The sequence below is a fragment of the Clupea harengus genome, unplaced genomic scaffold (genome assembly GCF_900700415.2).
Source record: "Clupea harengus unplaced genomic scaffold, Ch_v2.0.2, whole genome shotgun sequence".
Taxonomy (NCBI): Eukaryota; Metazoa; Chordata; class Actinopteri; order Clupeiformes; family Clupeidae; genus Clupea; species Clupea harengus.
This window is the reverse complement of record NW_024879564.1, coordinates 247,716-260,377: the sequence shown is the minus strand read 5'-3', so window position 1 is coordinate 260,377 and position 12,662 is coordinate 247,716. Positions and strand designations below refer to the sequence as shown.

The 12,662-nt window shown below is 42.1% G+C and overlaps 1 protein-coding gene across 1 annotated transcript; it reads right to left on the bottom strand.

The window, feature by feature from the left end:
• Positions 1 to 1,354: 1,354 nt before the first annotated feature.
• On the bottom strand, positions 1,355 to 11,405 carry LOC122128915 (NACHT, LRR and PYD domains-containing protein 3-like). The gene is made up of 4 exons (XM_042703974.1): positions 9,289 to 11,405; positions 6,776 to 6,946; positions 4,904 to 5,074; positions 1,355 to 1,361 (listed from the first exon to the last, which is right to left on the bottom strand). The coding sequence occupies exons 1-4, from the start codon at positions 11,100 to 11,102 to the stop codon at positions 1,355 to 1,357; spliced, it is 2,163 nt and encodes a 720-aa protein (XP_042559908.1). The 5' UTR covers positions 11,103 to 11,405.
• Positions 11,406 to 12,662: the final 1,257 nt, after the last annotated feature.

Genomic DNA, 12,662 nt, shown 5'->3' with positions numbered 1-12,662 from the left:
GAGAGCTCCTACATTATTATTTTAGAATACAATGACTGAATGTATTAAATCCATACTGATTATAGAGAGGTGTTCCACATTATATCCTCATGTAAATAGTGTGTTTGGTTTAGGAATTATGCACCTCTGAATGTATATTTTAATCGATGTTCAAAATCACACGTGTGAATAGCTAATGTTTAATCTCCCTCTTAGATTAGCACACTGTAAGGTGTCCCATGCTGCTGTGCTAAGGAGTCCCGTGATATTGTTTGTGCCAGGTACATGTTTTGTGTTTTATTGTATATATTTCAATTAGATATATTACTTTGTAATTAAACTTGAATTAACGATGTATCAGAGTTCGGGGATATAGAGTCACGATTAGCACACTGTAAGGTGTCCCATGCTGCTGTGCTAAGGAGTCCCGTGATATTGTTTGTGCCAGGTGAATAAACTGGAGAACTTCACCAACGTCTCCCGGCTTTCTCTATGAAAAAACTACACAACGCAGACCAATTCAGAGGGGTTACAGGGGCAATGTCTCTACTCACACTATCTCTCCATTCGAGGGGCAACCCCTCCCTGCTGGTCTATGTAGGGGCAGCGCCTCTACCTACACTATCTTTCCAACTAAAGGGAACCTTTCTGCAGCTGTATATATATACAGACCAATACCTCTGCTCACTCTGGGAGAAGCACCTTCTACCTAATGGTGAATCGCCTTTTGCTGTACCTTTAATCGTGTCACCTTATCTCTGCCTCGCCCATTGGTTCTCTTGTTCCATCTGCAATAAATATGGAAGCTACACTTGATCTGAAGTCACTGTCCAATTGTCCATCTAGATCCATTTGTAACTTTTATTCGACCTATGTCCTTTGCTGTCTAGTTTAGCTAATTAGTAGTGTCAAATGGGCAATGATGAGAGCACGGTACTGTTACCTTTTCACTATTATTCCACTTAACACCTTTGGTGGATGGTTGTTTGGGCGGTTAAAGTCGCTGTATGATAAACTGATACTTATCGCTATGATGAGCAGATTACTGTTGTATCCTCTCAATACTCTAATTACTTGTAAATTGTTACTAGATGAGAGTGGTCCTGACTAAACTGAAAATGCATCAGTTCCCATAGATCTATCATCCTCCATTTTAGGAGTTGGAGGGATAGGAGGAAACAGGATTTATCTAATAGTGTGCATTCAGAAAGTCTGTATAACAGCATAATAAAAGACTAAATATTACTTTAAAATGAAAGGTGATGCTGTTCACAAAGTGTCCTGAGAAATCAACTGAAATGAAAGGATAGAGGAAAATAAAAGTGGTGCTGAGTTGTCCTCACAGTTTCCAGCGTACTACTAATATAATTCATAGTTAAGGGCTACAGAAATAATACAAAAATTCATGACAATAAGGACATAAATGCTTACTACAGTCTTAATTACTTCAGAGAAAGCTAGAGGGCTTTAAGGACTGTGTGTGTGTATTTTGTACTGCTCTGCTAGTTAAATTGCACTTAGATTACTTAGATTACTCTGAATTTGTACTATCTTGGCAATTACCCTGTTTGCCAAGTTAGTTTCACTCACTTGCTGGTTTGTCAAGCCACACCTACAGCAATCAGCCACTTTTGTGTAATCAAGATCTGGGAGTGCCTTCAGCCGGATGCAATCAGTGAGCCTGCTATTTTAATAGGACTGGTGCTGAAGCGTCAGCTGAAGTGTCAGCCCTTTTCGTGTGAAGACCTTTTTGGGTAAAGACATGCAAGTCTACCTGTACAAGACCTTTTTGGGTAAAGACATGCAAGTCTACCTGTACAAGACCTTTTTGGGTAAAGACATGCAAGTCTACCTGTACAAGTCCACCGAAACAAGGATCACAAACAAGGTAAACTTTTTGCTTCTGCCATAGCCATGTGTCACAATAGCATCTCTGTTGTCACTGGTTGTCAAAAAAGATCTCAGCGCAGCAGACGGCAGCGCAACCTGGGTAACCTCCGCTCACTTCAACAAACCTCTTCTGCTGTAACCTCTTTCTCTGTTGGCCTGTGGAACTGTTGGTCTGCAGTCAAAAAAGCTGATTTCATCTCAGGTTATGCCAACCACCTCTCTCTAGGGCTCTTAGCTCTCACGGAGACATGGATCAAAACTGAAAACAATGCTATCCCGGCAGCACTCTCCACCAACTATGCCTTCTCCCATACTCCCCGGCCATCTGGTCGTGGAGGTGGGACGGGGCTGCTGAGTTCAGACAACTGGAAATTCACTCCACTGCTGCCTTCAAACAGGTATGCCTCCTTTGAATATCATGCAATTATGGTAACTGCTCCTGTTAAAACCTATGTGATTGTCATCTACCGTCCACCAGGACAACTGGGTGATTTCGTCCATGAGCTGGACACCCTGCTGTCATCCATCCCTGACCACGAGTGTCCAACACTCATCCTTGGCGACATGAACATCCACCTAGACAATCCCAACTCAGCTGACTTTCGGACCCTGGTTCACTCGTTCGACCTACAACAGGTCCCCACTCCTCCAACTCACAAAGCAGGAAAAGAGCTTGACCTCATCCTTGCTCGGAACTGCACCACGGACAACCTAACGGTAACCCCTCTGCATCGCTCGGACCACTTCTTCATTCGCTTCGATGTTCGGCTCATTGAGCAACCCTCTGTTCCCCCTCCGATGGTCTCGTTCCGGCGCAACCTCCGCAACCTCTCTCCCACCCACTTTTCCTCTCTGGTTTCTTCTGCTCTTCCACCTTTATCCACTTTCTCTTCACTAGGTGTCAATGATGCCACAGAAGCTCTCTGCTCCACTCTGAGCTCATGCTTGGACAGCTTGTGTCCACTTTCCACCAGACCTGCTCGATCTACCCAGTCTCATTCGTGGCTGAGTGATACCCTCCGAATGCAGCGCTCCAATCTCAGAGCGGCTGAGAGAAAGTGGCACAAATCTGCCGCACTGGACGATCTTGCAAGCTACCAGACACTGCTGGCCTCCTTCTCATCCAGCATCATTGCTGCTAAGAAGACTTTTTTTAATGACAAAATCAACGGTGCAACTGACGCTCGGAAACTATTCTCCACCTTCAAAACTCTGCTCTACCCTCCTCCTCCCCCAGCTACTAACCTCACTGCTGATAACTTTGCTTCCTTTTTCACAGAGAAAGTGGCAGCCATCGGGAAACAGTTTGACCAACTGTCTCCCCCCCCTAAGGGCGCAACCGTCAATGGCTTATCATTTCCTTCTTTTATCCCTCTCAGCGAGAGTGAGGTCTCCAAAATCCTAACAGGTAGCCGTCCAACTACATGTACTTTTCAAAGTGGCTCGGGTAACGCCGCTGCTCAAGAAGCCATCTCTCGATCCCACTCAGGTGGAAAACTATCGACCGGTCTCACTTCTCACGCTCCTATCTAAAACCATTGAGAGGGCAGCTTCCAAACAGGTCACCGAGTTCCTGTCAAAGAACAATCTCCTCGATCCAAACCAGTCTGGATTCAAAAGCGGTCACTCCACCGAAACAGCCCTGTTGTCTTTAACAGATGCCTTAAAAACAGCTAGAGCAGCAGCTCAATCCTCGGCTCTCGTCCTGCTTGACTTATCAGCTGCGTTTGATACAGTCAACCACCGCATCCTTCTGTCCATACTGTCAAGTATGGGCATTTCTGGCAATGCGCACTCCTGGTTTGAATCCTACCTCACGGGGCGCTCGTTCAACGTGTCATGGCAAGGTCAGCTGTCTGTACCTCACCGCCTCACCACTGGGGTGCCCCAAGGCTCGGTGATGGGACCACTTCTCTTTGCCATTTACACCACCTCGTTGGGCCTTATCATCCGCTCGCATGGTTTTTCCTACCACTGTTATGCCGATGATACTCAACTGTTTCTGTCTTTCACTCCTGAGGACACCACGGTCTCGGCGCGGATCTCGGACTGTCTCGCTGATATATCCACATGGATGAAAAATCACCACCTTCAGCTGAACCTGGCCAAAACGGAACTGATGGTCTTCCCAGCCAAACAGGTCATCCACCACAACATCAATACTGACTCTTTATCTCTTGTTCCATCCAAAACAGCAAGAAACCTCGGGGTCATTATTGATGACCAACTGACCTTCACGGCCCACATCGCCTCTGTCTCCAGGTCGTGCCGCTTTGCGCTATACAACATCCGCAAAATCAGGCCGTACCTAACCCAGTATGCCACCCAGCTGCTGGTGCAAACCTTGGGGAGTTCCCGCCTTGACTACTGCAACGCCCTCCCAACGGGCCTGCCGGCTTGCGTGGTGAAACCACTACAGATGATCCAGAACGCGGCGGCGCGTCTGGTGTTCAACCAACCGAAAAGGGCACACGTCACCCCGCTACTCATTGAGCTCCACTGGCTGCCAGTAGCTGCTCGCATTAAGTTCAAGTCATGTATGCTTGCCTACAGAGTGCTTGCTGGTTCTGCTCCCACCTACCTAAATGCTCTTGTAAGGGCAAATGTTACACCCAGGACGCTGCACTCATCTAGTGAGCGTCGTTTGGCACTGCCGTCTGTGCAAGCACGGCAATCCAGACTATTCTCATTTGTAGTTCCACGTTGGTGGAACGAACTGCCTAGTACTACCAGAGCAGGGGCGTCCCTCTCTACCTTCAAGAAGCTTTTGAAGACCCAACTCTTCAGAGAGCACCTCCCTTCCTAACTGGCACCTAACTAGCGCTTAACTTGCACTTCAGCAGTTACATTCCTGCACTTCTTTTTCCTTTTTTCTAGGTCGTTGTTTTCTAATTCTCATGTAAAGTAGTATTTATTGTTACACCATGCTTTTTATTGCTCTTAGCTTGACTGTTCTCCCTTGTACGTCGCTTTGGACAAAAGCGTCTGCTAAATGACTAAATGTAAATGTAAAATGTAAATGTATAATACCAACCTTAATATCTGCAGTTTGCAGTGGGGACTAAACAGTCCGTTAGAGAGAAGCTGAATTCCAGAATCTCCAAGGTCATTGTTACACAGATCCAGCTCTGTCAGAGAGTTTGGTGACTGAAGAACTGTAGCCACAATTCCACAGGACTTATCTGTAAGTGTGCATTCAGCAAGTCTGCAAAACATAGTGACAAAAGACAAAATAAAACACAAACATGATCTACCCCTATATTGCCACAGTCCTGACAGTTCCCTCATATAAATGTCCACAGCAGCCTGTAAAAAGGAGTAACACACAACTCACATTCCTCTACAGGTCTCAGTTCATTGATGTGTACACTACTTTAGTATGTTTTCCCAACAATCCTTAAGTTTTAAAAACTTCTAAATTTAACATGACATTCATGACATATATTGTTACATGAAGAGCTTCAACCCCTGTCATGCCACTACACAGTTCATTCATGTGCACAATACACCTACACACTAGTGGTGTAGAGAGAAGCCATTATCTGCATCTGTTGAACCAATAACATTATCTATCATTCAGATAGAAGAACAGGGTTTATACCTGAAGTTATGTAGAATCGAGCAAGCTTTGCATCTTCTATGCTAATATTAATTTACAATGCAATTGTTGTGCTCTCAAAACATCAACTTGATTTAATATTAGCATATTACTAAATATATAATAAATATATTTCTCTTTTCATCTCTCTCTTTGTACCCCCCCCCGCCCCGCACCTTCTAACTGGTGAACATGGAGTAATAATAGCAACTAAAAAAGTTTGCCATTGGTTCCGTTCTATTCCAGAACTCCATTATGGCTGATGGCTACATACAGAAAATAGCAGTTGTTTCCATCGCATTATTTTTTCCTTTCCTCATTAACATATATATAGATATATCCCTAATACTCACACACACACACACACACACAAACAAACAAACACACACATATAAATGCAAAAAAATATATGTTTCCTTCACTGATAGTTACCATGGCATAACACTATTCACCACATAGTGTGTCTATGTTCTGTATGTAATCATACTACCAGATACTTACACCTACATACTTTTTCACAGTAGGCCTTACCAAGAGTCAGGCTACAGGCCTCTTTGTAGATCAGGTGAGATAAAATCAACAGAAACACGTGTATTCCTATCAAGAGTTAGTGCTATTTTTACATTTAATTACAAAATGTTTTAATGGCTGAATGCCTAAAGGAACCTATTCTTTTTCTTTCTGCAGTGAAAAGTAAAATAAGGGTACACAATTCTTGTGAAATCTTGTTGATAATTTAGATCAACTTCCAATCATTTTACACTCCTGCTTCTGAAGCCATGTGTTGATTGGCTGGGAAAGTGCCTGGTTCAGTCAGATCCACTATGTTTGTTTCACATTTACAGAGCCAGGACTGTGCACAAACACTGGAGTATATTTTGAGCCTGTTCACACAAAGAACAGGCTGCTAAAGCATTGAGGAACAATTCACTGAATTTGACCAAAAAGATCTGGTGTCAGACATTTAATCAGTCAGATGGATTAGTCATTTTTGTGATTTGACCAGTCTATAGAACATTTTATTTCACACCCCAGTACAGTGATGTAGGCAGGGTAAGATGTTCACTGGTACATTTACAAGAAAATGTGATGTGAACAGTTAGTCCACTGTTATGTTGTCATGGTTATTATGAGCTCAACTCTAGTACTTAATAATTAATCTATTTCCTATATTTTTCAGAAAATGTCTGTAATGTTTTTCAAATATAATTGTATCTGAACTACTCTTATATAACAACATAAATCATAGTTAAGGGCTACAGAAATAATCAGAAAATGAATGACAATAAGGACATGTATAACACCAACCTTAATGTCTGCAGTTTGCAGTGGGGACTAGACAGTCTGTTAGAGAGAAGCTGAAATCCAGAATCTCCCAGGTCACTGTTACACAGGTCCAGCTCTATCAGGGAGTTTTGTGACTGTAGAACAGTAGCCACAATTCCAAAAGACTTATCTGTGAGTTTGCATTCAGCAAGTCTGCAAAACATAGTGACACATGACATAATAGTAATCTGGAATTACCAAAAAGCAATACCTTTCTGAAGGTGTCCTGATAAATCATTATAATGAAAGGTTAAATATTCCATTTACATTACATTTAGTCATTTAGCAGACACCTTTATCCAAAGTGATGTACAAGGGACAGAACAATCAAGCTACGAGACCTAGTGTAACAATAAATACTATTTTACATAAAAAACAGAAAAAAGCTCTGGTAGTGCTAGGCAGCTCGTTCCACCAACGTGGAACTACGAATGAGAATAGTCTAGATTGCCGTTCTTGCAGACGGCAGTGCTAAACGATCCCATAAGTCAAGCAGGATGAGAACCGAGGATTGAGCTGATGCTCTAAATGTTTTTAGGGCCTCTGTCACAGAAAACAGGGCTGTTTCAGTTGAGTGACCGCTTTTAAACCAAACTTGTTTGGATTCACGAGATTGTTCCTTGACAGGAACTCTGTGACCTGTTTGGAAGCTGCCCTCTCAAAGGTTTTCGATTGGAGTGTGAGAAGTGAGACCGGCCGATAGTTTTTCACATGATTGGGATCGAGAGATACCTTTTTGAGCAGTGGTGTTACCCGAGCCAGTTTGAATAAAGAGGGAAATGTTCCAGAAGTAAATTAAGCATTAATCACATGTGTGATTGCTGGTAAGAAGGTAGGCAATATGGCTTGAAGGATGTTGGATGGGATAGGATCCAACGGGCATGTAGTCGGAAGGCTACATGTTAGGAGTTTGGAGACCTCACTCTCAGTGAGAGGGGTGAAAGAAGTAAAATATTTCAGTTGAAGTAGGGCTGAGTTTTCCCTTTAGATTTATAAATGCACTGCTACATTTTACATGACAGTAATGGCATACTAATACAAAAACTGCCACGGAACATCAGGGCTCAGATTGGTGTTTTCAGGAGAAAGCAGAGTTTATTTGAGGATCCAGCCAGGGAATAGGGGAAAAGTCACACACAGGGCGGACTCACAAACAAATGGGGAACACGATCAGCAGTATGAATGACTAACAAGAACAAGACTAGGCAGGAACAGATATAACCAAACTGCACATAGTCTAACTCTGGAACTACAGGATCACAAGACAATTCTAAGAACTTATATAACTGAACAGAACTCAGGAATACACGTTCAATGAAAAGACTAAGACAAGGATTATACAGAAACGAAATACTAAGATACAGAAACCAAAACCACACAGAGTCAAGCTTTGTAATTACACAAAGATGGACAAACATTATGAACTCAAAAGGCTAACAAAAATCAAAACTAAGGAGGAATTAGGATTTAACTATTACAAGGGCTAACAATGGAGATCTATGGAATAAACTTTGAACATAAGCACAAGAACCAGGAAAAACCTGCACGCAGGGGTGCGGAACAATACAGAGATAGTCACAGAAGACCTGGGGTCGTGGGCACGGAGCTACTGAGCGATCTGGGAAATCGCGGAATCAGGAAATGCTGGCGTGGAATACTGGAGACACGGCACTGGCGGGAGTGGGATCCCGTAGACCAGGAACTTGCTGGAGTCGGAACCCAGGGGACAAGGAAAGCTCTGAAGTTGTTTCCCAGGAGACGGAATCCTGGGAAAGCTGGAAGTCGGTGGAAGCTGGTCGTCTTGGGCAATAACTACGTCCATGTATTGACATTCATGTGCACACTACTCCTACACACTAGTGGTGTAGATTTCATATAGCCATATAACTTATAACTATAAATTATGAAATGTATTTCTCATACTGTTCTTATCATCTCTATCTTTGACCACAAGTCCATCAAAGCAACTGTGTAACTGTGTAACTACGCAGTCGTAGAAGCATTTTTCGGCCTTTACACCTACATACTTTTTTACAGTAGGCCTCACTGAGAGACAGTGGATAATTTGGACATAACTAGATAGTAGATCAATAGAATAAATCCACATATCAGCCCAGACCAGTTACCTATTAGTAATCTATTTGTGAATCCTGACTTTACTGTGTTAATCAAAGGGCAGACTTAAATACTAAAAGTGAAACTTACATTAAGATGTATGCAATGCAATGATGTGAAGTGTCATTTCATGCCAAGTTATCAACCTGCAGTGAAAATGGAATATTTATCTCCAATATCATGACTCATTTATGCATTTATGCATCTGCTGGTATCTTTACATGTTTCATACTGTACGTCAGCAGTGGATAGCAGTGACATCAAAACTATTAATCAGTCATGCACAGTTCTGTAGTGGAAGGGACATAATCAACACAAGTTCACATTTTGTCAAAAATAACAATGAAAAATAAGTTCATCCATCTCCATTAGAAACTCACCGTGCCCTTCTGTAGCATCTCACAGCAGGGATCAGTCTCCTGCGTCCCTCATCTGATGTGTTGTATTTCTTCAGGTCAAACTCATCCAGCACCTCCTCAGACATCAGAAGCATGTGGGCCAGTGCTGAGCAGTGAGCAGGAGACAATTTCTGTTTGATGTTCTTTGGTGACTCCAGATATTTCTTAATTTCTTTGTCCATGGAATGATTGTTCATTTCAAATAAGCAATGGAAAAGATTGATGCATCGTTCAGGAGAGAGATCTTCCCTGTTGAGCTTCTTAATGTATTGACATATTTCCTTGGTGCTCTTTGAACTGCTGTATTCATGGTTCAGTAGACCTTTCAAAAGTCTCTGATTGCTCTCCAGAGAGATGCCCATAAGGAATCGAAGGAAAAGATCCAGGTGTCCATTCCTGCTCTTCAGAGCCTCATCCACTGCACTCTTAAGTAACACATGTAGATGGTCATTAGATTGTAAGCCCAGCACTGATTGAAGAGATGATAAAACAGATGGACTGGGTTCATGTTCTTCACTTAGGAGGGATTTCAGTGCCTTGAGGTTCTCAGTCACATAAGAGTGAAACACAAACACAGCTGCCAGAAACTCCTGGATGCTCAGATGCACAAAGCAGTAGACCTTCCTCTGGTGAAACACAGATTCTTCCTTAAATATTTCAGTGCACATGCCAGAGTACACTGAGGCTTCACTGACATCAATGCCACACTCTTTCAGATCTTCCTTGTAAAACATCAGATTGCCATTCTCTAGATTATTGAAAGCCAGTTCTCCAAGCTTCAGTAAAATATACTTCTGAGATTTTAAAAGTTTCTCTTCATCTGTCCCAGTTCCACTCTGATACTTCTGATCCTTCCTTCTGGTCTGGATGAGCAAGAAGTGTATGAACATCTCAGTCAGGGTTTTGGGAATGTCTTTCGTCTTGTCCAGCATCTGCTGAAGTACAGTGGCTGCAATCCAACAGAAGACTGGAATGTGGCACATGATGTGGAGACTCCTGGATGACTTAATGTGTGAGATCATTCTGCCGGCCTGACTCTCATCACTGATTCTCTTCCTGAAGTACTCTTCCTTCTGTGGGTCATTAAACCCTCGTACTTCTGTCACCTGATCAATGCACTGAACAGGAATTTGACTGGCTGCTGCTGGTCGTGAGGTTATCCAGATGTGTGCAGAGTGAAGCAGAGTTCCCTGAATGAGGCTCGTCATCAGAACATCCACTGATGATGTTTGTTTACAGTCAGATATCATGTTCTGTTGGAAATTCAGAGGTAATCGACTCTCATCCAAACCATCAAAGATGAACACAACCTGACAGTCTTTGTATTCTTCACCATCCTTCAGCTCCTTCAGTTCAGGATGGAAGTCAAGTAGAAGCTTGTGAAGACTATAATCATCACTCCTGACTAAATTCAGCTCACGGAAAGAAAGGGGAAATATAAAGTCTACATTCTGATTGGCTACCCCATCTATCCAATCAAGAATGAACTTCTGCACTGAGACTGTTTTTCCAATGCCAGCAACACCTTTGGTCATCACAGTTCTGATGTTCTTCTCCTGTCCAGGCAAGGGCTTGAAGATGTCATTGCAGTTGATTGGTGTGTCTTCTGTGGTTTGTGCTCTGGATGCTGACTCTACCTGCCAAACCTCATGTTCCTTATTCACCCCTTCACTCTCTCCTTCTGTAATGTAGAGCTCTGTGTAGATCTTATTGAGGGGTGTCTCAGCTCCTGGTTTGATGATGCCTTCAGATATGTTCTCAAACTTCCTCTTCAGAATGGCTTTATGCTTCTCCATAACTCTCCTCAGGACTTCATCAGCTGTTTATCATTAATAAAAATGAACATAGAAATATATTAGTATCATTTGTATGATGAATAACAATATTGATTTTCATTTGTGATTGCTTCAGCCAAATTATCATTGACATTCCAGACACAAATATACATTTGCCATTCACTACTGTTGCTCCTTACACATTAAAATGGAATTAATTTTATCTGCTGTAGATCTACACTCTAAAACCCTGTCTGATAATCTACAGCAGGGATGGGGAATCTTTCTCCTACCAAGAGCCATGCAAGTATTTACAAAGTAATTTGTAGACCTACATGACTACACCTAGCCTACTTTAAATCATTAGTTATAGTAATGATGTTGTAGTAATACATTATATTTGGTCAGCTAAATTAAAATAATGCATTTATGAATTATCCCACTGAATGACAAACATAATGAAGTAAATGTTTAAATGTATATAATTTCATTCTCCAATTGACTTGAAGTCCTGTGTAAATGCTATATGGCCCAGAGGTTGGAAGTTCCCCATCCCTGGTCCAGCCAATCTTAACCCTCATGTTGTGTTTGCAACATGGCTAGACTTGTTGTGGAATGCTGCTGTAGTCTCTCTACCCGATCTACTTGTAGAAACCCCTGGCCTACATGTACCCACCTCCACCACACTGTCATGCACTTAATCTACACCAAAGTCTGTGCTAGCTTTACCTGCAATGTACATAATTGCCACCATCAACATAGTTTTCTGTTCTATTACTCTACTTGTAATAGTAACCTATGAGCACACTGTATACCCACTAAGCTGTTCTACAATAACTACTTACTAACCGAACGGTCGAGGTTAGTAAGTTGTTTATTATATGGCATTTTTAGCTCCTTTCATTTTGTAAATGAAAAGAAATGGTAATTGTGAATAGAAAACATGTCGTTTTGTTCAGCTCTCAAGTCTTCTCACGACGCAGTTTGTTTCAGGCGTTGCCTAGCAACCAATTACTTGCTAACTTCAAGTTACAATGATAAATAGAGGTTCGGCTAAAATGGCTTTTTAAGAAGAAGAGTCTAGAGGAAGAATGTTGCGCATAACCCCTATTTACAGTAAAGTAACAACACAAGTGATTCAAACTATAGTAGTCTAGTCTTCATTATCACTTTCAATAACACATTTTCGCTGCTTCTGAATTCCCTCATGGCTTTTGATGTCTTTTTTTTTTTTTCTTGATGTCTATCAATATCGCTAATTTTTAAGATGACGTCAGAGGAGGGCAATACGAATATTTATCAGACCGGCAGACCGGTGAGGAGGTCAATGTGCGGCTGGCATGACTACCCATTAGCCAATCAGAATGCTCGTACTGTCGTTGCCATATAATAATACTTGATATTACATCCTGATACGAGTATGAATTTATCTCTCATGTGTCTGACTGTCTCCCATCCCCTTCTTCTCCCTCCAGTTCTGCCCCTTCTTACCCTGCCATTGTGCTATAAGATGGTTCAGGCCTAGGGCTCTGTCAAGTGCCTAGATACACTTATTTTGTTTTGTTATATAAATTTAATTTA

Bases quoted from the DNA above. Each gene is read 5' to 3' on its own strand.
- LOC122128915 (XM_042703974.1), bottom strand. From the start codon at position 11,102: ATGGAGAAGCATAAAGCCATTCTGAAGAGGAAGTTTGAGAACATATCT. The intron at 6,947-9,288 runs GTGAGTTTCTAA...TATGTTTTGCAG, and splicing joins AGATGCTACAGAAGGGCACG to ACTTGCTGAATGCAAACTCA. The intron at 5,075-6,775 runs GTTGGTGTTATA...TATGTTTTGCAG, and splicing joins TGCAAACTGCAGACATTAAG to ACTTGCTGAATGCACACTTA.